The sequence below is a fragment of the Dryobates pubescens genome, chromosome 7 (genome assembly GCF_014839835.1).
Source record: "Dryobates pubescens isolate bDryPub1 chromosome 7, bDryPub1.pri, whole genome shotgun sequence".
NCBI lineage: Eukaryota > Metazoa > Chordata > Aves > Piciformes > Picidae > Dryobates > Dryobates pubescens.
The window spans coordinates 7,361,370-7,385,081 of record NC_071618.1 but is presented as its reverse complement, the minus strand read 5'-3'; the positions used below and the strand labels follow the sequence as shown (position 1 = coordinate 7,385,081).

The 23,712-nt window shown below is 44.8% G+C and overlaps 1 protein-coding gene across 1 annotated transcript; it reads left to right on the top strand.

The window, feature by feature from the left end:
• Nucleotides 1-10,544: 10,544 nt before the first annotated feature.
• Nucleotides 10,545-21,826, top strand: F7 (coagulation factor VII). The gene is made up of 8 exons (XM_009898717.2): nt 10,545-10,674; nt 13,483-13,643; nt 14,161-14,185; nt 14,280-14,393; nt 16,916-17,056; nt 19,340-19,446; nt 19,954-20,074; nt 21,288-21,826. The coding sequence occupies exons 1-8, from the start codon at nt 10,605-10,607 to the stop codon at nt 21,824-21,826; spliced, it is 1,278 nt and encodes a 425-aa protein (XP_009897019.1). The 5' UTR covers nt 10,545-10,604.
• Nucleotides 21,827-23,712: the final 1,886 nt, after the last annotated feature.

Below are 23,712 nucleotides of genomic sequence, written 5' to 3'. Positions count from 1 at the left end.
CTGGACAACAGACTCCAGCGAGGAACCACTTGCTCTGTGTCGCCAGCCCTGAGTACTTTCTGCAGCCATTTTTACAGGTTCTCCTAGAAGATCCCAATGAGAAGTGCATGGAATGTGAAGTTGTAAATAGAAGTTAAACAGTATGAAATAGGTTCTTGCGGAGGCTTCTGCTCTGAAGTCTGAAGCTGCAGAGCTGTTAGTGTGAAACACGTTTTCTCATTGATACACAGTCAGGTTTCTGCAGAACTGTATCATTTCCTAACAGCCAGAATCTGAATGTGAGCAACCAACATGTGTTCAGTGCTAAATCCTCACTGTAGACTAATAACATAGCAATCACTGTACAGGACAGGTATGAGGAAAATAAATCCGAGTTTACAATTTCTCTTCCCCAAAAACCCCTTTCTCCAAGGATGTACCTCAGTCAATGCAGTGAACAGGACTCTTACAACAACCAGGAAGGAGGTCTGGTCCAGCCTTTTCTCTTCTCTTGGGTCTTCAGGATATTCTTCTGCTCCCTAGAGACTGGGATGCAGACATGACCAATTCACTGACCACAACAGCATCAAAAGAAACTTACTTCTATCCTTTCTGACCTGTTTATGATGTGTGCAATGGAATAGCTGTTTGCTGAGGTATTTTTGACCTCACAACCAAATTCTTTACCAAGATCACTGTGTTTACATAGCCTTGGCATTTTAGTAGTATCTTCTTCCTTACACAGGTGCACAATGAAACAAACACAAATGTTCTTATTCACCGAATGATTTCTTAATGACACTGTTACCTTCAGCTCTCACAACTAACGTGCAGTTACAGGCAGGGGAAACTATTGTGGCTGCACTATGGGTCAAGACCATTCCTTCAGACAAAACTGTGAGGGCTCAAAATCGGATGTATTTTTAGTCAGTAGTGGTTGTTGCAGATTTATTCAAAGAGAAGAGAACAATTACATAATTTTCTATAAAAGGGGAGCACAAGAGAAAAAAAACAGGGAAGAGTCAGTTTTATGCTACAGGCAAGTATTTTAATGTCTTTTTTTTTTTTAAGGAAGGATAATGCTAAACTTTCCATTTTTCAAGGTATGATGTAAGCCAATGCTGTGAATTTCCACGTTCTCAGACATTCTTTGCACATCATCCTTACAAACGTTCCAAACCTGTGTGCATGAATGGAATATTGTATTCATTGCTTTCCATATCTCAAATGTTTTTACTTGTCTAAAATAGGATTTTAACCAATTCTTGTACCATATTACATAAACACAATGTGGACATTAAGTGCATACTTTTTCAGAAGCAGTAAGCACAGCAGATTATGGCAACGAGGAAGTGCTGTTCGTCATCAGACTCTCTGATGGCTGAGCCCTGAAATCTTATCTTTATGCCAGAATTTTGTATTTTAGAGGCTGCAGCTTAGGAAACTTAAACAACAAATATTCTAAAGAGTGATATTACTCCTGGGTTTTTAAAGCAGCCCTACCCCAGATGCAATCAAAATGCAGCTGACCGTGGTCAATACAAATTGAACCATATATATATACACGCTCATGTATTTATGCACATATCTATGTGCATATATGTGCTTGTGTGTATATATGTGTGTGTAGATATGTATATGTATGTAGATATAATGTATCAATGTAAAAGATGTATTTATAGTCTTCATGCTGCTGAATGTGTCACTTTACAATTCATAAATACTTAGGTTTCTTGTAATACTGCAATCTAAAGGCTGATCAGGGTTTTACTTCAGGCATCTTTTCCAATGCAGAAATCCTTGGATCTTTTTTTAATTCGCCCATATAATACTGTGCTGACTGGGAATATTTAGTCTGATATTTAACAATGGAATGGCAACATGAGACTCAGTTTATCCTCACCTATGTAAGTTATTTTGTAAATTTTCTGTAACATAATTTACTCCTGTGTTGCTAGGATGAGACTGTCCTTTTGTTCCTCACTGCAGCCTCCTTTGTGTTATTTCCATGGTTTTCTCCACGTCGTTGCACTTTAATACACAACCCATTCACTATTACCTTTGTTGGTTTTTTTTGTTTACTGCTGTTGTGAATTAGAAGCTCAAAGCCAGAGGTCTCTATTGTAATTAATTTGAATAAATTTCAGCACTTCTTGCTGAATGCCTTTATATCGACATGCTCTGTGGTTTATTTTACTTCACAAGGTTAAGGGCTGCTTCTGGATGTTATATTGAAAGAGAAGCAGGCTCAAGGATTTGGAACAGAAAGCTAGGTCTGTCTAGCTATTGCCTGTCAGAGTCGGTGTGTTCAAATCCTTTGCCTACTCATTCTGAACCATCTCAGAAAAATGCCATTTTACCCTTGTGATTCTGTCTCGTTCACCTGGCACTGGGGAATTATCGTGCCTGCAGGCTGAGGATAAAAAGTGAAAGCTGGTTTCAGGAATTGAGACGGATTCCCTTTCCCCCACACGCTGTATTGTGAAAGACAACACATTGCCACTGAGTTTTCCCCAAAAAATATAAAATGGTGTATCCCATGGTTTCCCTCCTCCAGCTGGGTGAGCACACTCCATGTTTGGAGGTCTGTCTGGCAACTGTCACAGCTGGGCGAGAAACAAGCAACCGCATTCACTCTTGGACCATCCAAAGAGAGACATGCTTGAGCATTCACTGTTTAATGGCTTTAAGGACTATCACACATGGTAGGAGGTGTACACCACACTGGAGTGATTTCGGCTGAGGTGGTGGCCATGTGCAATTGCAAGATCCAACTAAGCTGTTACTGAGGTTTGGGTGCTTTTATTTACTCTTGCTCTTGTTAACATAACAGCTCCCTCTGTAGTAGGTAGTCCTACTTTTCTGAGCAAAAGGAGGTCCAGCCTTGCTAAGCAGAACCACTACATACTTGTTAGAGCAAAGGAATGAAAGAATTCCAGCCCAGGTTTACCTTAGTGGAAAGTAAAGAATTTTCTACACTGAAAAGCTACTGACTTATTTTTGCTTGTAACTGTTTGTTCCCTATTGCAAATGCTATGGACTCATTTTGGATTACTTACAACCTAGATGACTGTTGCAAAGTTGGATCACAGTCTTTCCTACATGCAGAGGCAGGTTGCTAGTTGGAATATGAAACCCTTTCTCCGTTCTGCACAGATGTTGTCTGTAAGGACCGTGGACCATAAATCATTTACATCACTTAACTCAAAATGACAGGGATTCCCATTTCCTTTCTGTATCACACTTCAGAGGGTTGTTATGAACTGCATGCTAAGTTCAGAGCGTCCACATAAGTCCCTAGACTTAGCAGTCTTGCTAGGTTCGTGGCGGTGTCAGATCTGCCTGGTATGAGGGAGCTTCCCAAAGTCAGTTTCCTTAACACCGGATGTAGAAATAGAAGTGCCAGATTCTGTTGTCCCTTAAGATTTGGTGTAAACTATGTCTACTTACCATATTATTAAAAGAAGGTGCTTAGATGTTGAAGATGGAAGGCCGAGCCCAGAGAGTGGTGGTGAATGGTGCCACATCCAGCTGGCAGCCAGTCACTAGTGGTGTGCCCCAGGGAACAGTGCTGGGCCCTATGCTCTTTAACATCTTTATTGGTGATCTGGATGAGGGCATTGAGTCCATCATCAGTAAATTTGCAGACAACACCAAGCTGGGGGCAGGAGTTGATCTGCTGGAGGGTAGAGAGGCTCTGCAGAGGGACCTCAATCGGCTGGACAGATGGGCAGAGTCCAACGGCATGAGATTGAACACATCCAAGTGCCGGGTTCTGCACATTGCCCACAACAACCCCATGCAGAGCTACGGGCTGGGGTCAGAGTGGCTGGAGAGCAGCCAGGTAGAAAGGGACCTGGGGGTGCTGCTTGATGGTAGGCTGAACATGAGGCTGCAGTGTGCCCAGGCAGCCAGGAGGGCCAATGGCATCCTGGCCTGCATCAGGAACAGTGTGGCCAGCAGGAGCAGGGAGGTCATTCTGCCCCTGTACACTGCACTGGTTAGGCCACACCTTGAGTACTGTGTCCAGTTCTGGGCCCCTCAGTTTAGGAAGGAGGTTGACTTGCTGGAACGAGTCCAGAGAAGGGCAACAAGGTTGGTGAGGGGCTTGGAGCACAAGCCCTATGAGGAGAGGCTGAGGGAGCTGGGGTTGCTTAGCCTGGAGAAGAGGAGACTCAAGGGTGACCTTATTGCTCTCTACAACTACCTGAAGGGGGGTTGTAGTGAGGCGGAGGTTGGTCTCTTCTCCCAGGCGCCCAGTACCAGAACAAGAGGACACAGTCTCAGGCTGCGTCAGGGGAGGTTTAGGCTGGAAGTCAGGCGGAAGTTTTACACAGAGAGTGATTGCCCACTGGAATGGGCTGCCTGAGGAGGTGGTGGGGTCGCCGTCGCTGGGGGTGTTCAGGGGGAGGCTTGACAGGATGCTTGGTTCCATGGTTTAGTTGATTAGGTAGTGTTGGATGATAGGTTGGACACGATGATCTCGAAGGTCTCTTCCAACCCAGTTTATTCTATTCTATTCTATTCTGAGTAGCTTCTCTGGGCTTTCCTTTGAAAGGAAATGAATACATAATATGTAAACTATGATGGCCACATTAGCAGTAACTGCTTATTTTGAGATCCTCTTTATTCCTTTCCACATTGTAATGGTTTGAGCCTTAACTGGGACTTAAGAGTTCAGATGGGGGCAAGGCTGAGAATCCCTCCCCGCTCTCCCCTTCTCCCTCCTACCAGAGAGGAAAAAAAAAAAAGAAAGGAAGGGAGCAAATCCACCAAGAAATAATTTGGAGTTGGCTTGGAAGTAGAGAGGTAAAGAGTTTTCTTTAAACTATATATATATATATATATATAAAACAATAACAGGTAAGCTTCACAAGGGTAAGGAACAAGGATGGAGGGGGGGGGTGGAAACCAGTACAAAACCAGTCTCTCTGAAGAGGCATGGAGGCAGCAGGGAGAAGAATCAGGCCCGACCACGTGGCAGAGGAGCAGGAAGGCAGCTGCAGTAGCTCTCATCCAGGAAAGGCAGGAGCCAAAAAGAGAGCTAATGGCTGCAGTGTCTTTCCTTTTATACGCTAGCTGGGCAGGGATGGGGAGTGGAACAGACTCTGTTTCCCAGGGGGAAAACATCCTGCAGGGAGGGCAAAGCACTCACAAGCGCTCCCCCGCTGTTTTCAGGATGGGCATAACCCATCACACACGTATCTCCAAGCCATTGCACCTCAAGCTAAATTTTCAGTGAACCATCCACAGTTCTGGGTTAGACTCCAGCACTGTGTGTGCAGAGCCTTCTCAGCTGCTTTCTTGGGCAACCTTTTCAGCTTCATCCATCACTTGCTTATCTGGCATCCGTGATCACAAGCTGCTTCTATGGCTCTCTGAATCTGACTTTAGCTTGGGGGTCCTGCAGATCTCTCTCCTGTCCTTCCAATGAGGTACCTGCTGTGCTACATCTCACTTGGCTTTGCTGATCACTGGGGCTGCCTTACATCTTCCTGCCTCTGTTTTGGCCAACTCAGAATGCTCCCAAAATAGGCACACCATCCCCTCTCCCTGAGCAGTAGCACCCATGCTCATTGTCATGACAGCCTCTGCAATGTCTCCGGTGGGGACAAAGGCAGAAGAGCAGGGGCTAGATGTGCCCAGGGCGGCAAGGTGCTGGAAGGCTCTGCTAGAGCATGGATAAGGCCAGTGCAACTATGTTTTGGCAAATACTCCCTCTCTCATCTGTTTGGATATTGTTAAACCTGGTTAGCTCAAAATACCTTGTCATATGTAAACAAACACATCCCCATGTCAATGGGCTTCAAGTCTTTTGCTTAAGCCAAAGGATTTTTATTGGTGAAGTATCCTCACCCAAAGCTCAAGTGTTTTCTTGAGAAAGCTGGAGGCACTGAAACGTCTAGACAAAGCCTCAGAAGAAAAAAAGCAACATAGTGTACACAAAAAGCAGACTAAGACTAAGTGCAAATATTTCCTCATCTAACCTAACCTGTGTAGCAAGATGAGTCCCTTGACCATTCACAAGGAGAAGCCAAGTTTTAGCCAGGGCAAAAGCAAACCACCAGGAGCTCTGTAGTTCTGACCCTGCAGAGACAGGCCAAAATCACACATAACATGAAGTGCCTATACCAATAAGAGCCCTATACATACAAGGAAAGATGATGTACTGATGGATGCTCATTGGGCATCTTTGCTCCTCTCCTCAGTACTGCTGCAGCCACTGCTGCATGTACCAGCAGAAGCCTAAGGACAGTGGTAGAAAATCAAGAATCAAGTTTTGCATTTTTATTTTGAAAGGTTTGTACTCAAATTAGCCAGTCTGGTACTGAAATACTGTCTTCAACAAATCAGTTGAAGTAAACCAGTTAATGATCTTTCAAGGGCTTTATATTTATTTAAAAGCCTTTGAGGTCCCCAGCTGCATTTAGAAGACTAAGGATTTGCCAGTGCTGGTGTTGTAGCTGTGCTGGGTCTCAGGACACAGTCAAGAGAAGGTCTTTAGTAGAGTTAATATTTCGTATTACCAGCTGAGATAGGTGACATTAAACAGACAAACTTTGGGGCACACTGCCCTAATTGTAGATTTATTTTGCACTGTCTTTGTTTCCTTGATTATGTAGATAACCTCAGATTATTCTTCTCCAGCAGCAAAAGGAGAGAAAGAAAACCAACCAAACAAAACCCAAACACATCAAGATTAAAAAAATAAAATGTTAAGCACTTGTGCTTAGAGCTAGACATAAAACTTATCACAAATACCTTCCCATCTTTTACTTCCTCTTACTGAGAACAATTGCTTTATGGGTTCACAGAATTCAGCCAAGTAGGCAAGTCGTATTCTCCTGGAATGAAATAGTTCTGTTTTGAGGTCTAAAACCCAAAGCACTTCCTTTAAAACTTAGCAGCATGGTGTTCGTTTATTTATAGATTGATGCAACAGAAACAGGAAATTATTAACTCAATTATAGGCTTGGGTGGGTTTTAATTAGTCTGATAGATGAAGGATTGCAAGTTACTATTGCTATTGGAGAGTCACAGTATCACAGTATAACCAAGGTTGGAAGAGACCCCAAGGATCATCAAGTCAAACCTGTCCCAACAGACCTCATGACTAGACCATGGCACCAAGTGCCACGTCCAATCTCCCCTTGAACACCTCCAGGGACGGTGACTCCACCACCTCCCTGGGCAGCACATTCCAATGACGAATGACTTGCTCGGTGAAGAACTTTCTCCTCACTTCGAGTCTAAACCTCCCCTGGCACAGCTTGAGACTGTGTCCTCTTGTTCTGGTGCTGGTTGCCTGGGAGAAGAGACCAACCCCTTCCTGGCTACAATTACCTTTCAGGTAGTTGTAGAGGGCAATGAGGTCACCCCTGAGCCTTCTCTTCTCCAGGCTAAACTAAATTCAAACTGAATTCTTCACAAATTCATGAGGTAGGTTGTTCCTACACTTTCCTTACCTAGCCAAAGCCTTGCTAGCTTACTCAAACGACATCTTGCAGCCTGTTTGAAACAGAAATCATTAATTTTAATTGTTCCTGAGTGCTGAGTAGAAAATTCATGTTTAAAGGGCCGAGGCCCTGCTGGATGAGATCAAGCTGCACATTTCCCAAGAGCTTCTTGTCCTCTCTTCAACCCAAAATGTGGAACTAAAAATAGCAACATTGTAAGAGCTTTGGGTTGTTGTTGGGTTTTTTGTTAATATGCCAGTAGGAAACAAAAATCAGTCCTGGCCTGTTCAGAGGCATCAGTTTGTCATGACTTCCAAGATCATGTTTCTGCTTCAGGCTTTTTTTTATTTCACCATTTTTCATGCTTCTTTTTTGTTTGGTTTTGGGTTTTTTTTGCATTCCTTTTTTTGTTGTTGTTTAAAAAAAAAAAAAAAAGAAATTAAAGCAAGCAACTTTGGCACATCCAAAGCATACACTAAAAAAATATTCTGAATCAGTTTTTCCGAACAGCTGCTCCCAAACTGATACTAGTAGCACCCATGAGCAGCAGCGTGGAGGGGCGGTGGGGGTGTGTGCATTGATATACATTCACTTTTAATGGAACAACAGATTATTTTTCTGGGAATTGCTCAGAAAACATAAACCAAGGCCGAAGCCTGCAGTGGCAAGAAGATTTATAGAGCAGAATACCAGAGCAATTCTCGTGCGCTACAAAAAGACCACACTAGAAGAAACGCAAAGTAAGACTTAGGCATTTTGTGGGGATGAAAAGCTAGTGAACTGACATTTGCTTAGCCTCCACCATGTAAGGTATGGTCTAGACCAGTAAGGAAGGGGAGCTCTTCTTTCAAACACAGCTCAAACAGAAAACTGACCTGGCTGTAGTTAGGAAACAGCTTTGATATGAGAGCTACAAGCCCTACGAGGAGAGGCTGAGGGAGCTGGGGTTGCTTAGCCTGGGGAAGAGGAGGCTCAGGGGTGACCTTATTACTCTCTACAACTACCTGAAGGGAGGTTGTAGACAGACGGATGTTGGTCTCTTCTCCCAGGCAGCCAGTACCAGAACAAGAGGATACAGTCTCAGGCTGCACCAGGGGAGGTTCAGGTTGGATGTTAGGAAGATGTGCTATACAGAGAGAGTGATTGCACATTGGAATGGGCTGCCTGGGGAGGTGGTGGAGTCACCATCACTGGAGGTTTTCAGGAGAAGACTTGATGGGGTGCTTGGTGCCATGGGTTAGTTGTTTAGGTGGTGGTGGATTGGTTGATGGGTTGGACGCAATGACCTTGAAGATCTCTTCCAACCTGGTTTATTCTATGTATTCTATTCTATGTATTCTATCTGTGAATATTAAAGTCACAAGTGAAGAGTTGTAATGAAGCCCTGGGACTTCTTAATCCCCAGTGACCCTCCTCATGTGCATGGCTATCCCTGTCACCCCTGATGAAACCTAACCACATTAATTTTTCTTGGAAGAAAGGCTGTCCCCATATGAACTGACTTGTTCCCAACACTTGGACATCTCCTTGGGTTCTAAAAGCAATAACATTGTTTGGCTGTATTCCCAAGCAATAAAAGGAAAATCTTTCATGTTTATGGGATGCCAGCAGAGGAAGGAAGACAGAAAATAATGTATCGGTCCTACAAGATGTACAGGATCTGCACACTACCAAGCAAGAAGGTAAGAAAGCTAACAGGTGCCGTGGTGCAGAGGTGTTGTGATGCTTCTGTCGAGTGGCAGCCACCCCATCCTCCCTGGCTGGGAGACACATACCCTGCCTAAGGAAAGGTGTAGACCTGGGCTGGCCTCAGGTGTGGGAGGCACAGCCTCATTCTCTGATCTGCCTAGCCCACAAGGTTAGTTCTTTCCCCCAAAAAAGGTGAGACAAAGAGACATTTTCAAGCACCTCCAATAAGCTTAGTTTTGGTCTTGCTAAGCTGTATGTGCCCTTGCTGTTCTCTTTTCTGCCATAGGCAAACAAGCAAGGAATGTCAGCAGGCTATGAGGGGTGGAGAGCATTCAAAAAAACCTGAGATGTGGTCAGTGTGGGGCTGCTGTAGCTCCTTTTGTATTCCAGTAACTGGACTTCCTCCTCTGCTGTGGGCAGGACCATCCCTGACTGTCCCAAGAACTGGGAATTATTAGCCAAGCTGTAATCCAGATAAGTGCTTGGATGGCCCCTCTTGGGAAAGCGATTTCAAAGCAGGATCGCCAGCTGTGGGCACCACCACTAAGAAACAGCACGGTGTGCAAAGAAAGGCCAGGAGCCTGGCTTTCCTCAGCAACCACCGCTTCTGCAGGGAGTTAGGCCAAGCATTGGCAGCAAAATAAAACCTCAGCTGTTGCTTTTCTTTGCTGTAGCATTCAGATGCAGAGCTGGCCCCTCCTTCCCTTCCACACAGGAAGGGGAGAATGGCCTGGAAAATAGTCCAGCCTTCAGGCAGTGCTTCACTTCCCATAGGCAAACATGCTCTTTACCTTGCTGCTATCTTAAGTAAATATTTCATCAAGAATGTTGTCTAGTCTGATGCCATTAATTGATTTCCATTAAATCAGAGGACTGCTTATCTTCCAGCTAAAACATTGTCTGGAGATTAGCCCTTCAAACCCCTGTCATTACTAAGGAAATAAATATAGCATGGATCAGCTCAGCTCCTCTTCCAACTGGTACAACTTGAGCGTGCCACATGGGTCTTGCAGTAAAGATGGAGAGAACCATTGTAAGGCATCTCTTGCTGGTTAAACAGTGTCTCCACGTAAATTCAGCCACAAGTAGGGAGTTTCAGTTGGTGACAGAGAAATGGGGAAACAGATGTCAGTGGCAGTCATACAGAAACAGGGTCCTGGTGTTTGTGTTTCTCAGGAAAAAGGCACATTAGATGGAAAATGAAAGCCCAGGGTAGCAGCCTGTCTAATCAGCATAGCCTTTGCACAGGTCAGGAGAGCGTGCTTCAAAGCCAAGCTCCCCACTTGTGTAAAAAGAGCACACTGCAGGATCTGCATGTGCCCTTCTGCTCAGCTCACTGGGCTGTCATAGATCCTTTTCTCTTTCCACGACTTGCCAGCCCCTCCTCTGGCTCTGAGCATTTGAAGCTGAGCTCTTTGGCCAAACAGTCCTTGTTGAAATGTCAATACACTACCGGGACACTGGCTCACAGGGTTCATCATGGTTTCCAGGCAGCGTCTGGCTTTGCTTCTCCGCTTTCTGCTGCTGATTCCTCTTTCTCTGGATGCAGGTATGTTGTAGGATGTGGCTGTACCTGTGCTTACTGGCAATGGGCTGCTTTCCTGTTACTCAGACGTAATTTTCATTGCAAGTTTGGAGTACTGCTGCATGTTCTGAGCACTGTTGCATGTTAGTCCTGCCTCTGGTTGTGCCTGTGAGTTATTCCAAGGACCTTGTTTGCTTTCAGTGATGGCATCCACATGCTTTTGTGCCGACTAAGGAGAAGCGCCTCTAGACTGCTAAATGAATCCATTATCTCCCTGCACAGACAGCAGGCAAACCATCAGCTGTCTGCCCACTACATGAAAAAAGGAACTTGCATTTACTCTTGTTTCATTTTGAACTGAGGTATTTTTCAAAACAAAGTATCAATAGCCTGTCATTCAGCTGATGAGAAGTCAGCAGCAGCAGAAGGCAACGAGATGGTAGCTCCTCATTGGCCCCAGTATGTGTCTGAAAATCAGCTCCCAGATTAATAAAATGGTGCTTTCAGATTCCCAGTTAACTGTTGGCTGGGTCTTCTGCACTCCAGTGAACAAAGCTGGGAAAAGATAGCAAAGATGAAAGCATTCCCATGTAAATAATTAGAAAACACTGAAAGTGAGAGTGAGGGTGTCCCCAGACACACATCCACACATGCTCTTCTGTCAGAGTCTGTGACTGTGCACTAATACATGTGTCACATACCTGCAGTGTAAGGTTAATTAAAAGCCTTTTAAAAACATATCAAACACATACAGACTAACTCAAATCACAGCAGGAAGGCCCAGCTGACACTCCTACAGTGAGCCAACACTTACAAAACACACTGGGATAAATTCAGTGTACACCACACAGTATTTTATGAGCATAGACACTCTGTCCTCCAGCCAGTTCCTAACCCAGCACAGAGTGCTCCTGTCCAAGCCACGGGCTGACAGCTTGGCCAGGAGTTTGCTGTGGGGGATGGTGCCAAAGGCCTTGCTGAAGTCCAGGTAGACTACATCCACAGCCTTCCCCACATCCACCAGGTGGGTCACCTGAGCATAGAAGGAGATTATAGGAGCTCATAGAAGGTCAGGCAGGTCCTACCCTTCCTAAATCCATGCTGGCTGGGCCTGATCCCTTGGCCATCCTGTAGGTGCTGTGTGATTGCACTCAAGATGACCTGTTCCATAATCTTGCCTGGCACTGAGGTCAGGCTGACAGCTCTGTAATTCCCTGGCTCATCCAACCGGCCCTTCTTGTGGATAGGCATCACATTGGCCAGCTTCCAGTCATCTGGGACCTACCTCTCCAGTGAGCCAGGACTGTTGAAAAATGGTGGAGAGTGGCTTGGCCAGCTCACCTGCCAGTGCTCTCAGTACCCTAGGATGGGTCCCATGGATTTGTGGTGATCCAAGTGTCTAAGCAGGTCTCTAACTACTTCCTCCTGGATTACAGAAGAACTATACTGCTCCCTGTCTCCATCTGCCAGCTCAGAAGGCCAGTTTGTCCAGATGACAACCTATCTTGCTATTAAAAATTGAGGCAAAGAAGCATTTCAGGGAGTGTTGAAATACAGGGGAAATTATCACTATTTTGCTTTGTAATTCAGCAAACTTTCTGATTAGCGATTTAGAGACATTTCATCAGATTGAAATAACTCCTCAGTATTTGTGTGCATGTTGGTGAGGACATAAACTCCAGCAACCACATCAGGGCCCTTCCAGCAAGTAGGAGGTAACTTCTGCTCTCTCAGGGGTCATAGAATGGAGAATTTCCTGAGGGAAAAGCAGGTGATATTCATCAGCCTCAATCCCCAAACCCAGTCACAATCCCAGGTTAAATAGTTAAAAGTGCTTACAGGTAAGTTTTCATGAAGCTTCAAATTCCTTCCTGACATGGAGTAGAAAACAAATGCAAAATGAACTATTTCAAGAGTTGTTGTGTGTAGTACATGGAGTAGAAGTACACCACAGTTCTTGGACTTCCTGTTCCTTAAGCTGGCTTATACCAGGAGGGCATAGTTATGTGATGTGCTTGTATCTTGAAGCTGTGGAGCAGGTCAGTGTGGTGACAATAGTGTTGGCTCTTTCAATGCACAGTTCTGTCAGCTGCAACTTAGTGTAGCTCTAGGACGTGAGCTCTGCTGATATCTGCTATTGAACCTGGATACCCAAGGTCATTCCAAAGCATGGCACTGATGCACAGGGCTAAGATCCCTGTGGCTGTGATCTATGGTGCTGGCCATAGCTGGAAGCCATCCACAAGCTCTATTAGGAAATGCAAACAGCATTTTCCAGTTTATGTACCTTAACATTTACTTTTTACAGAATAAAACTAAAGATATGCAAATAATAGTTTTAAAGTTGTGGTCTCCTAGTGGTGAAGTAAGTCCCTTTAACAGGTCCAAAGAGTAAAGGGGTGTGAGACAATGTGTGACTGTGGGTGAAGGGCTGACCTGTCACCAAGTGATTTACTGTAGAAAGTACAGAGAAAACAGGTGTCAGCACATAAGTGCTTGCTTAAGTGAAACAGTCTTTACAGCTCATAGAACTAAAAGGAACTGTGCTGTGCATCTTGAGACCTACTATCTGATGTACCTTAGGAGTCACTGACATACAGCTCTGGTGTAATGCAACATCTTGTCTTCAGCTCTGGGCTCTGTCACAAATTCATGTGATGCCACTTCACCTGGGAGGCAAGCCAGAGAAAGAAGGCTTTCCCATTTGCCCATTTCTTTGCTAAAGTGTCTCAGAAAACCCTTGTGAAGCAGAAAAGGGGCAATCATCCTCCCTGTCCTGTCTGCCTGGAGAGCACAGCTGTATGACAAACAGATCATGCCACTGTTTTTCAGTCTTTCTAAAGCAGGAAGAGGCAAGCAGCGTTTTGCAAAGGCAAAGACGAGCCAACAGCTTCTTCGAAGAGATAAAGCAGGGGTCACTAGAGCGAGAATGCATGGAAGAAATGTGTTCCTTTGAGGAAGCAAGAGAGATTTACCATGATGATGAAAGGACAGTAAGTAACATGGGGCTGGGTGAGTGGTCACTGTCAGATGGAGTCCTCTTACTCAAGAATGTGCTTTGACACATGAAAGCAAAGCTAAAAGGCATGTTGTCTCTTGCTATTTGTATCTCTCTTATAGGGGAACATGCAGCAGCAGTGACTTGTGGGAGGGCATACTGGTTGAGGGGATGGTGGGAAATTGGATGCTTTCTAAGCAATCTCCCCACCCTCCCAGTAATTCCTGGCCCAACAATACCTTAAATTATTGTCTTGTGCAATGCCTGTTTCAGTCAATTCTTCTTGAACAATATGGAGGTTATTGATGGGTAACATATTTTTGTGTGCTACACAGTGCCCTTCTGTATTAGCATATGAAAATAATTTAGAATAGTTTATGGGTATTGACTGTGATAAATTACAAAGGAAAAGGGCCATCACTGTGGCTTTAACCTCTCCTGTGCTACAGGAACTGTAGGCCTTAACCTGCGTTAATTTTTCTTTAATTAAATCTCACATCTTTTTCTTCCAGAAAGAGTTCTGGCACATCTATTCTGGTATGGTCATCTGGGATGTTCTAACAGCTGCAAAAAACACTCCCAGTGCTACAGCTCTGCATGTGAGCCAGGCTGACACTGAATGTTTTTACAGACCCTAACCAGTGTGACTCCAACCCCTGTCAGAATGGTGGGAGCTGCGACGACCAGTTTCAGGATTACGTTTGCCGCTGTCCTGCTGAGTATGAGGGCAAAAGCTGCGAAAAAGGTCAGCTCTGGTTTAGCTCAACAAAATAAAAATGCCATTATTAATTCAAATGCAAGGTGTTGATATAAACAGCAGCAATCATCACTCTGTATCATCCCAGCCCTGACAGCTACTGCTCGCACTGCCCGCGATATCGTGTGATGGACCTAACCAGCTGGCAGTCAGGCACTGCAAGGCAGCAAGATAATCATCACCCTATGGTGACCTTGTAAAAAAATAATTGCTTTTTATGCACTGACTGAGAGAAAAGGTGGATTTTTTTTTCTTTTCCTGTCCAAGATCTCTATAATTTATTGGATACAAGGGGCACCATAGTGACCAAGGGTGAGGAAAAGGCTGAGATACTCAATACCTTCTTTGCCTGTCTCTAGAAGCAGTACCAGCTGTTCACCAGATACCCAGCCCTATGAGCTGGAAGATAGGGAATGGGAGCAGAATGAAGCCCCTATAATCCAAAAGGAGAAGGTTAGTGACATTCTGCACCACTTAGACTTAACACAAGTCTGTAGGGCCCAATGGTATGCACCTGAGGGTACTGCAGGAGCTGGTATAAGCGCTCACCAAGCCATTTTCCATCACTCCCAGCAGCCCTGGATAGCCAGAGATTGGCAAATATGACCCCCACTTACAAGAAGTGTCAAAAGGAGGATGCAGAACTATAGACTGTCAGTCTGACCTCAGTGCCAGGAAAGGTCATGGAGCAGGTAGATCATCCTGAGTGCCATTATGCAGCACATGCAGGGCAACTAGATGATCAAGCCCAGTCAGCATGAGTTCATGAAAGGCAGGTCTTGCTTGACAAACATAGGAAGCTCATTCCTCATCTTAGTGGATGAGGAAAAGGATGTGGATGTTGTTTACCTGGACTTTAGTGAAGCCTTTGACAGTTTCCCACAGCATCCTCCTGGAGAAACTGTCTGCTCATGGCTTGGATGGGTGGAGGCTTTGTTAAAAACTGCTGTCTGTCTGGGCCCAAAGAGTGGTAGTGAATGGAGTTTAATCCAATTGGCTACCTGTCACAAGTGATGTTCCCCAGAGCTCAGTATTGAGGCCAGTTCTCTTCAACATCTTTATCAATGATCTGGATGAGGAAATTGAGTGCACTCTCAGTATGTTTGCAGATAACACTAAACTGTGAGGGAGTGTTGAGCTGCTGGAGGGTGGGAAGGCTCTGCAGAGAGACCTGGACAAGCTGGATGGATAGGCTGAGGCCAGTGGTATAAGGTTCAACAAGGCCAAGTGCCAGGTCCTGCACTTTAATCACAACAACCCCATGCAATGCCACAGGCTTGGGAAGAGTGGCTGGAAGGCTGCTTATTAGAGAAAGACCTGGGAGTGTTGATCAACAGCCAGCTGACCATGAGCCAGCAGAATGCTCAGGTGGCCAAGGAGGCCAATGGTATCCTGGCCTGTATCAGGAATAGCATAACATGCAGAATCAGGGAAGTGATTGTGCCCTTGTACTCAGCACTGGTGAGATCACACCTTGAGTAGTGTTCAGTTTGGAGCTGCTTAGTACAAGAGCAGTCCTGGAGTGGGTCCAGAGAAGGACAACAAAGATGGTGAAGGGGCTGAAGAAAAGGTCTCATCAGAAGTGGCTGAGGGAATTGGAGTTGTTTAGTCTGGAGAAAAGGAGGCTGAAGGAAGATCCTGCCACTCTCCACAACTACCTGAGAGGAAGCTGTAGTGAGGTAGGTGTGGGTCTCTTCTGAAATGGCCTTAAGTTGCACTTGGGGAGGTTTAGACTAGAAGGAACTTCTTCACCGAATGGGTTATCAAACACTGGAATAGGTTCTCCAGGGAGGTGGCTGAATGACCTTTCTTGGAAGTGTATGATGAATGAATGTGGTGCTAAGGGACATGGTTTAGCACCAGACTTGGTAGAGTTAGATGACTCAACAATCTTAAAGCTTTTTTCCAACCAAAATGATTCTGTGATTCAAAGTGCTGAAGCTACTTTGACTTAGAAGCTCAGGGCAGTCTGAATGGGAACCATGCTGCATATGCATTGTACAAAGCCTGAGGAGCCAGATTCAGTAGTTACTAAAGCTAATGAACATCTTCCATTGATTTCAGTGGGCACTGCACATTGAGTGTTACACTTATACCCACAGAATGTGCTGAGACCAAACAAGGCAACTGAGTCTAACCAGGCAGCCTCAAAGGTCATCCCGGAATATCCTTCTGCCAAATGGTTAAATACAAAACAGCTATAATTTTCCTGTCATATATTACAATGGTTACCACAGAATTACATCTCTGCCCTTTAGATAGCTGAGCCATCCATAAATACTTTTAGGTGTATGTTTCTTAAGCACAGTCTTTTCTTCCCTAACCCCTGGAGATCCAGACCTACCTAGCTTTTTTCCGAAAGGAAGGTACTTTGTTGCAGTGCTGTACATAAAGCACAGAAATCTGCTTTGCTGCCTTGCTTCCCTGTCAACATTTCAAGTTGCAGTTGACTCACATTAAGCATCAAAACCCACACTTGGAAACCTAAAATGCTCTTTCTCTGACTTTAGCCGTGGCTGACACACTGAAGTGCATTTATGACAATGGTGGCTGCGAACAGTACTGTGCTGACAAGCAGTCTGAAAAGCGAGTGTGCTTCTGTGCAGACGATTACGCTTTAGCGAGTGATGGCGTGTCCTGCATTCCCCAAGGTAAGACTAGCCCAATCTTATGTCTGAGCCAGCTCTGGAAGAAAAAAAATTCAACATAAAAACATCAGGAGGTGCAAGGTACTTCAACCATCAGTTCCTCACCTCTCTTTAAAGGGCAGAATTCCAAGCAGTATGTTTCAGTTTCTGGTGGAAGCCAAACACATCCAGAAAAGCAGCTGGCAAAGTGTGCACACTGAACTGGGACCCTATTGGATCTTTCCTTCCTGGTCCCAGAGGTCTAGTACTCTGAGACATGGGAAATTTAAGTATAAACATCCTATTTGCTGTGATTGAGGAGGGAGCTGAAGCCCTGTCTCCTGCTTGTAGAGTGCTCTTGTCACTGGTCTAGTAGGGAAGAATGAGCAGCAGAGACAAGCTCATGGCCAGGTGGTCAGGGATTCGGGGTCTGACTGAGAGGTCTCTGGTAAGTGGAATGGCTCTGGGCATCAGAAGATATCTTTTGGTTTAGCTTACACCCATGGTGGGAAAATGGCTTTTTGGGCAATGTTGGTTTACTGTTGGATCTCCAATCTGAAATTGTGACTATAGATTTTATTACAGTATTTATTTCAGTTGAAGAGTTGAGAGAGAAAGATGCCTATTAAAACCAAAGAAATCTGGGGGGGGGGTGGGTGGTGTTGGTTGGTTGTTTTCCTGTTTGGTAGGAGTAATACATTTTTGGTGTTCCTCTAGACACTATGGCTAGCTATTTCTCAGTCATCTGACAAGGTACATTTCAACCAGGACTCAGGTAGCACAAGTTTATTATTTTTCTGATACACAAGCTGGCATCTGTCCCTGTTGCAGATGCCTACTTGAATTACTTTATTAGAGGGGAAAAAGAGACTCCTGGGGATATGAACACAACAGAGCTGCAGGGAGCATGTGAAGTAATTCTGAGGGGTAATGGCCCCCTACACACACCTCAATGGAGCATTCATGCAGAGAACTGATAATGACAACCAAGCTCTCAACAACAGCAGTTTCATTAGGAAAACAAAAAAGTCTACTAATGTTTTTATCCCTTATTAACAGAGTCCCCAGCATCACGTGATGGGCAAGCTTCTTTTGTTAAAAGCTGAGAACAAAGAATTCAATATTCCCCACAGGCTTATCAGCATGTCCTCCCCTTCAAGGAAGATGTGTTTGTTCCTGCTTGCTTCTTGGGGACCAAAAATAGCTGTAGTGCTGACCACATCTTGCAAGGAGACAAAACCATGTAACTGCCTGTCCCTTTGCTGTCCTTTCATCACCTCTTACAAAGGTTCTTTCAAACACCCAAACCTGTATTGCCCCACAGACAGAGTGAGAGGGGCTGTGTTTGTGCTATGCCTATTCTGTTTTCTCACCACCTGCCACCAAAGAGCTAGTCCTGTTTCCTATATCTTGCCTGTGTACCTGTGATAGCTTTATGCTGTCTTTGTGTCAGCTGAAGTGATCAGCATGTCCAGACTATTACACATCCAGAGAGATGTCAGATTCAGCTCAGCATAGACTACAGTGCCCTGGCTTCCAGTGTGATGGAAAGCAATCACTCCTCACAGTGTTACTACAGAGTGACAGCTGGATGGAAAGGACAGTTACAGAACACCCACATGGCACATGAAAAATACCAAAGGTAGACCCTCTTCTTGAAAGAACTCTGTTGGGTGAAAGGTCTACTGAAAACACCAAGGTTTCTTGTGAACTGCAGCTTAGTCACAGGTTCAGTCCTAAAGATTTATTTCTTTTATTGCCAAACTTCACATGCTTGTTCAGGCTAAAAACAGACCTTTGACTAAGATGTGTGGTCTGGAAGAATCAAAGATGTTCTGGACCCAAACAAACTAGCCAGAGTCTGCCACATGGCATACCAGAAGGCATAGTGTCTGCTCTGAGGAGATCTTTGGGTCCACTCAAACAAAGGATACCAAGCTTCATGTCCCATACTTAAGCTTAAGCCCTGTGTCTCACCATGCTGTGGATGGTGTCCACTTGGTACAACTGACTTAAAATCAGCAGAGTCACGAAAAATATGCAGACTACAAAGCTTGACAAAGTCACTTCTGCTGCAGCCTGCCTCATTGTGTTAACATGTATCTTAAGCAGGTTTGGTTTGTAACCTCCTGTAGTAGGTGAGTATTTGTCAGTGATAATGTGTGGGTCTGCACTTGATTTGTGAAAGCACTTCTGGCTGTTTCCAAACAGACAGCTTAGCTTCTGAGCTGCATTTTTCTATGATCTCATTGCAATAAAAATCACACTTTGTCTTTTTTTCTTTTCTTTTTTTTCCCCTCTCCCCAGTGAAATACCCATGTGGACAAATACCAGTGCTGGCCAAAAAACCCGCAACTGCACAAGGGAGAATAGTAGGTGGTTTAATCTGTCCTCCAGGTGAATGTCCATGGCAGGTAAGTCTTCAGAAATCTTTCATTGTTTTTTGGTTTGCTCTTTCTTTCCTTATGAACCCACTATGTTAAATTCATTGTTTTAAATCTACTGTGTTAAAAATCCACAATTGGGTACCCAAATCCCCTCTTCATCCACAGCCAGCAGATCCACCTGGTTTAGTCATGCATCTTAGCCTTGTTCTGGAGCGCTGGCTTTCATAGGCGTGGAGTAGTAATACAATCTCCTCTATCTCCTGGCATCTTAGTCCATTAACCTCACTGACAGCAAGAATTTTAATTGCAGTTTGCAGTGATACACTCTTGGCCATAATAGGCAGGGTCCATACCGTAAGATGGAGAAAATATCAATGGGAAAACTCCACCTCCTAAATTCTCCATGTAGTCAGCACAGTATTGTCCAAGAGAGCTGCTTAAAGTGACAGGAAAAAGGAATGTGAAACCAAACTCTGCTGAGATTCAAGTCAAGCACATTTGATATTAAGACAAAAATTTGCTTTATGTTGGCAGGCCCTTATACTACAGAATCAGAAAGAAAATTGTGGTGGTACCCTTCTTTCCCCAGAATGGGTGGTCACTGCAGCTCACTGTTTGGAGTATGCTCATCCTAAACAGCTGCGGGTGAGACTGGGTATGTATCATCCCCTCCTTATGTTATTGAGCTGTGGTGGCAGCTTCTCATCCTGATAAACTAGAGTGGTGGTGAATGGTGCCACATCCAGCTGGCGGCCAGTCACCAGTGGTGTCCCCCAGGGATCAGTGCTGGGTCCCATCCTCTTTAACATCTTCATTGATGATATGGATGAGGGGGGTGAGTCAGTCATCAGCAAGTTTGCAGATGACACCAAGTTGGGAGCAGATGTTAGTCAGTTAGAGGGTGGAAAGGCTCTGCAGAGGGACCTCGACTGACTGGACAGATGGGCAGAGTCCAATGGGATGGCATTTAACAAGGCCAAGTGCCAGGTGCTGCACTTTGGCCACGGCAACCCCATGCAGAGCTACAGGCTGGGGTCAGAGTGGCTGGAGAGCTGCCAAACAGAGAGGGACCTGGGGGTGCTGATTGACACCCGCCTAAACATGAGCCAGCAGTGTGCCCAGGTGGCCAAGAGGGCCAATGGCATCCTGGCCTGTATTAGGAATAGTGTGGCCAGCAGGAGCAGGGAGGTCATTGTGCCCCTGTACTCTGCATTGGTTAGGCCACACCTTGAGTACTGTGTCCAGTTCTGGGCCCCTCAGTTTAAGAAGGACATTGAGACACTTGAATGTGTCCAGAGAAGGGCAACAAGGCTGGGGAGAGGCCTTGAGCACAAGCCCTATGAGGAGAGGCTGAGGGAGCTGGGATTGTTTAGCCTGGAGAAGAGAAGGATCAGGGGTGACCTCATTGCCCTCTACAACTACCTGAAAGGTGGTTGTAGACAGGAAGGGGTTGGTCTCTTCTCCCAGGCAACCAGCACCAGAACAAGGGGACACAGTATCAAGCTGTGCCAGGGGAGGTTTAGACTCGAGGTGAGGAAAAAGTTCTTCACTGAGCGAGTCATTCGTCATTGGAATGTGCTGCCCAGGGAGGTGGTGGAATCACCGTCCCTGGAGGTGTTCAAGGGCAGATTGGACGTGGCACTTGGTGCCATGGTCTAGTTGTGAGGTCTGTTGGAACAGGTTGGACTTGATGATCCTTGGGGTCTCTTCCAACCTTGGTTATACTGTGATACTGTGAAAGGCAAGAGTGCAGGCTTTGGTAGTATAATGGATTTGTCCTTAAGAAGCGTCAGAAACTCCCTATCTCCTCTAACTTCCAAGGAATCAGGGAGCTGCCTGACATGACCCATTATTAATTACTTTTCCAGGTGAACACAAAATAAATTATGATGAGAAAACTGAGCAAGAAAGTGGAGTTGCCAAGATAATCATTCATGAAGGATACATATATGGACAAGTCAATAATGATATTGCCCTCCTGAACTTGGAAACACCAGTGAATCTCACAGACTTCGTGGTGCCAATATGTTTGCCTGAAAAACGGTTTGCAGTGTACGAACTATCCTCCATCAAGTTCTCCACAGTGAGTGGATGGGGTCGCCTACTCGATGGAGGTGCCACCTCCTCAGTTCTGATGAGGGTTGACTTGCCACGTGTAAAGACACAAGAATGTGAAAAGGAGACCGATTTAAATATTACTGAGAATATGTTCTGTGCGGGAGATCTGACCGGTGTTAAAGACTCCTGCAAGGGAGACAGTGGTGGACCTCATGCTACAAAGTACAAGAACACTTGGTTTCTGACTGGGATTGTCAGTTGGGGAAAGGGCTGTGCTGTTAAAGGCAGCTATGGGGTTTACACAAGGGTATCCAAATACATTGACTGGCTGAAGAAGCACATGGATTAATGGATTAATGATGTTGAACTAGAGCATTTCCTGATCATTGTTCTCCGATCCCTTTGTGCCATTTTCCTATTGAAGCATTCCTTTCATTATCTTAGCAATGTGATATGGGTGATAACCACACCCATATTAAGGATTTGAAACCAACCTAATGCCTACTTGAATACATAAAATAACTTCCCTATCAGTATTGTTTGAAAACTTGTGTGTCTTGTCATATGGGCACAGAACAGCCATAACAAAATGGACTCAGAGTCCCTCTCTTTCTCCATTTCTGCTAAGGGTCAGAGCTAGATGCTGCAAGACTGTGAGCAACACATCAAGCACACCATAATCATTTCCTCCAGCTACCCTCTCAACTTCTGGCAATCAGTGATGTACAGACTTCCCGAGCCAGAAGTTGCATTAGGTTGAACAGTCATGAATGAACCTGTTGTCCACAAAAGTATGCAATCTCTTCTGAACACATTTATCCTTCTGGCTTTCACAACTTCCTATGCTGATGGGTCCTGATGCAATAGCAGAAGAAATGGAAACTATTCCTTTTAGCTTATGTTAAAGTAGTTTCCTTCAACAATTTGCAGTGGCAACAGGCAGATTTGAGAGGGAGGAACTGTAGAGTCTCTGGGACAAGAAAGTTGGGAAAAGGTTAATTCCAGATTTACAGATCTGCTATGAAAAACTTGATTTTCGTTTTCTTGTGCCAACGATTACTGCAGCAAGACTATTATGTGTAATATTTAACCTTACATGTGGTAAAGAATACCACTGATTTAATCTTATCTTTACCTTGGTACTATGCTTATTGATACAGAAGATGGCAAATGAAAAGGAATGTTCAATTCATTTGTTGTCCAGTATAATCTAAACTGTACTGTCTGTCCTGAGATCTAAGCCCACAATAGGATAATTTTCTGACCATCTGCAAAACACTGGCTAAAGACCATTCTCCAAAGCCTTCATGCATAAACGGTAGAACCTGAAGCGTTCAGAAACTGCCAGCAGCTATACCGTTAAGAAATGCACCTTCTAATGTAAGCCTGAAAACAGTGAAAAGGTGAGGGAGATAAAACTGACCAGATTAGAAAAAAAGTTTAGAGTATTTTATGCAAAACTTACACTTTGGATTCATTCAAATCATGCTGAATAGCAGGTCACTCACAAAACCTTAGCATTAAATAAGGCACCTAAAACTGGCCATACTCTACTATTAGGAGAAAACACTGACACCTGGTATGTATACCATGCAATACTGAGTATCCTTTCACCCGCTTTACTGGCATAGAACAATATTATTCATTCGTGAACTGAACTGGGGAGGACATGAGAGTCTAGAGATTTGAGAAACAAGAGGTCTTTCAGCATGAGTAGCATATACGAAAAGCACATAAAACAGCAGCATATACTCGCAGGGAGAAAGGTGACTAGGAGCAGCAAGCTGCAAATAAAGCTGCGTTTCCACTGAGACGAGACACTCAGCATCGCAAAATCATCCCTTTAAACCCCTCAAGCTAGAGCAGTGTTGGGTTTTCCACATTCCATAGCATGATTTTTCCTCTGTAAAGTTCCAGCATAAATATTGACATTTATGAACAAAACCATCAACTTGCAGAAAGTGGGGCAAAATATGAAAGAAAAGAACCAGTACTAATGTCTACACAGAGCGAGTTTTTCAAAACAGAGATGGGGTTTAGATATATTTTAAGGATAACCCCTTGCTTTAACCAAGCCAACAAGAAGGAGACCCGGCGGCAGGCTCTGCAAGCACCAAAGCCGTGGTCTCCGCAGTGCACAGAGCCCTCTCATCAGGGCACAACCGAGGGGAAACTCCCCAGAAAAGGGCAGATGGCGACTGACGACCGGCGAACGCCAGGCCGAGGTCACTAGAC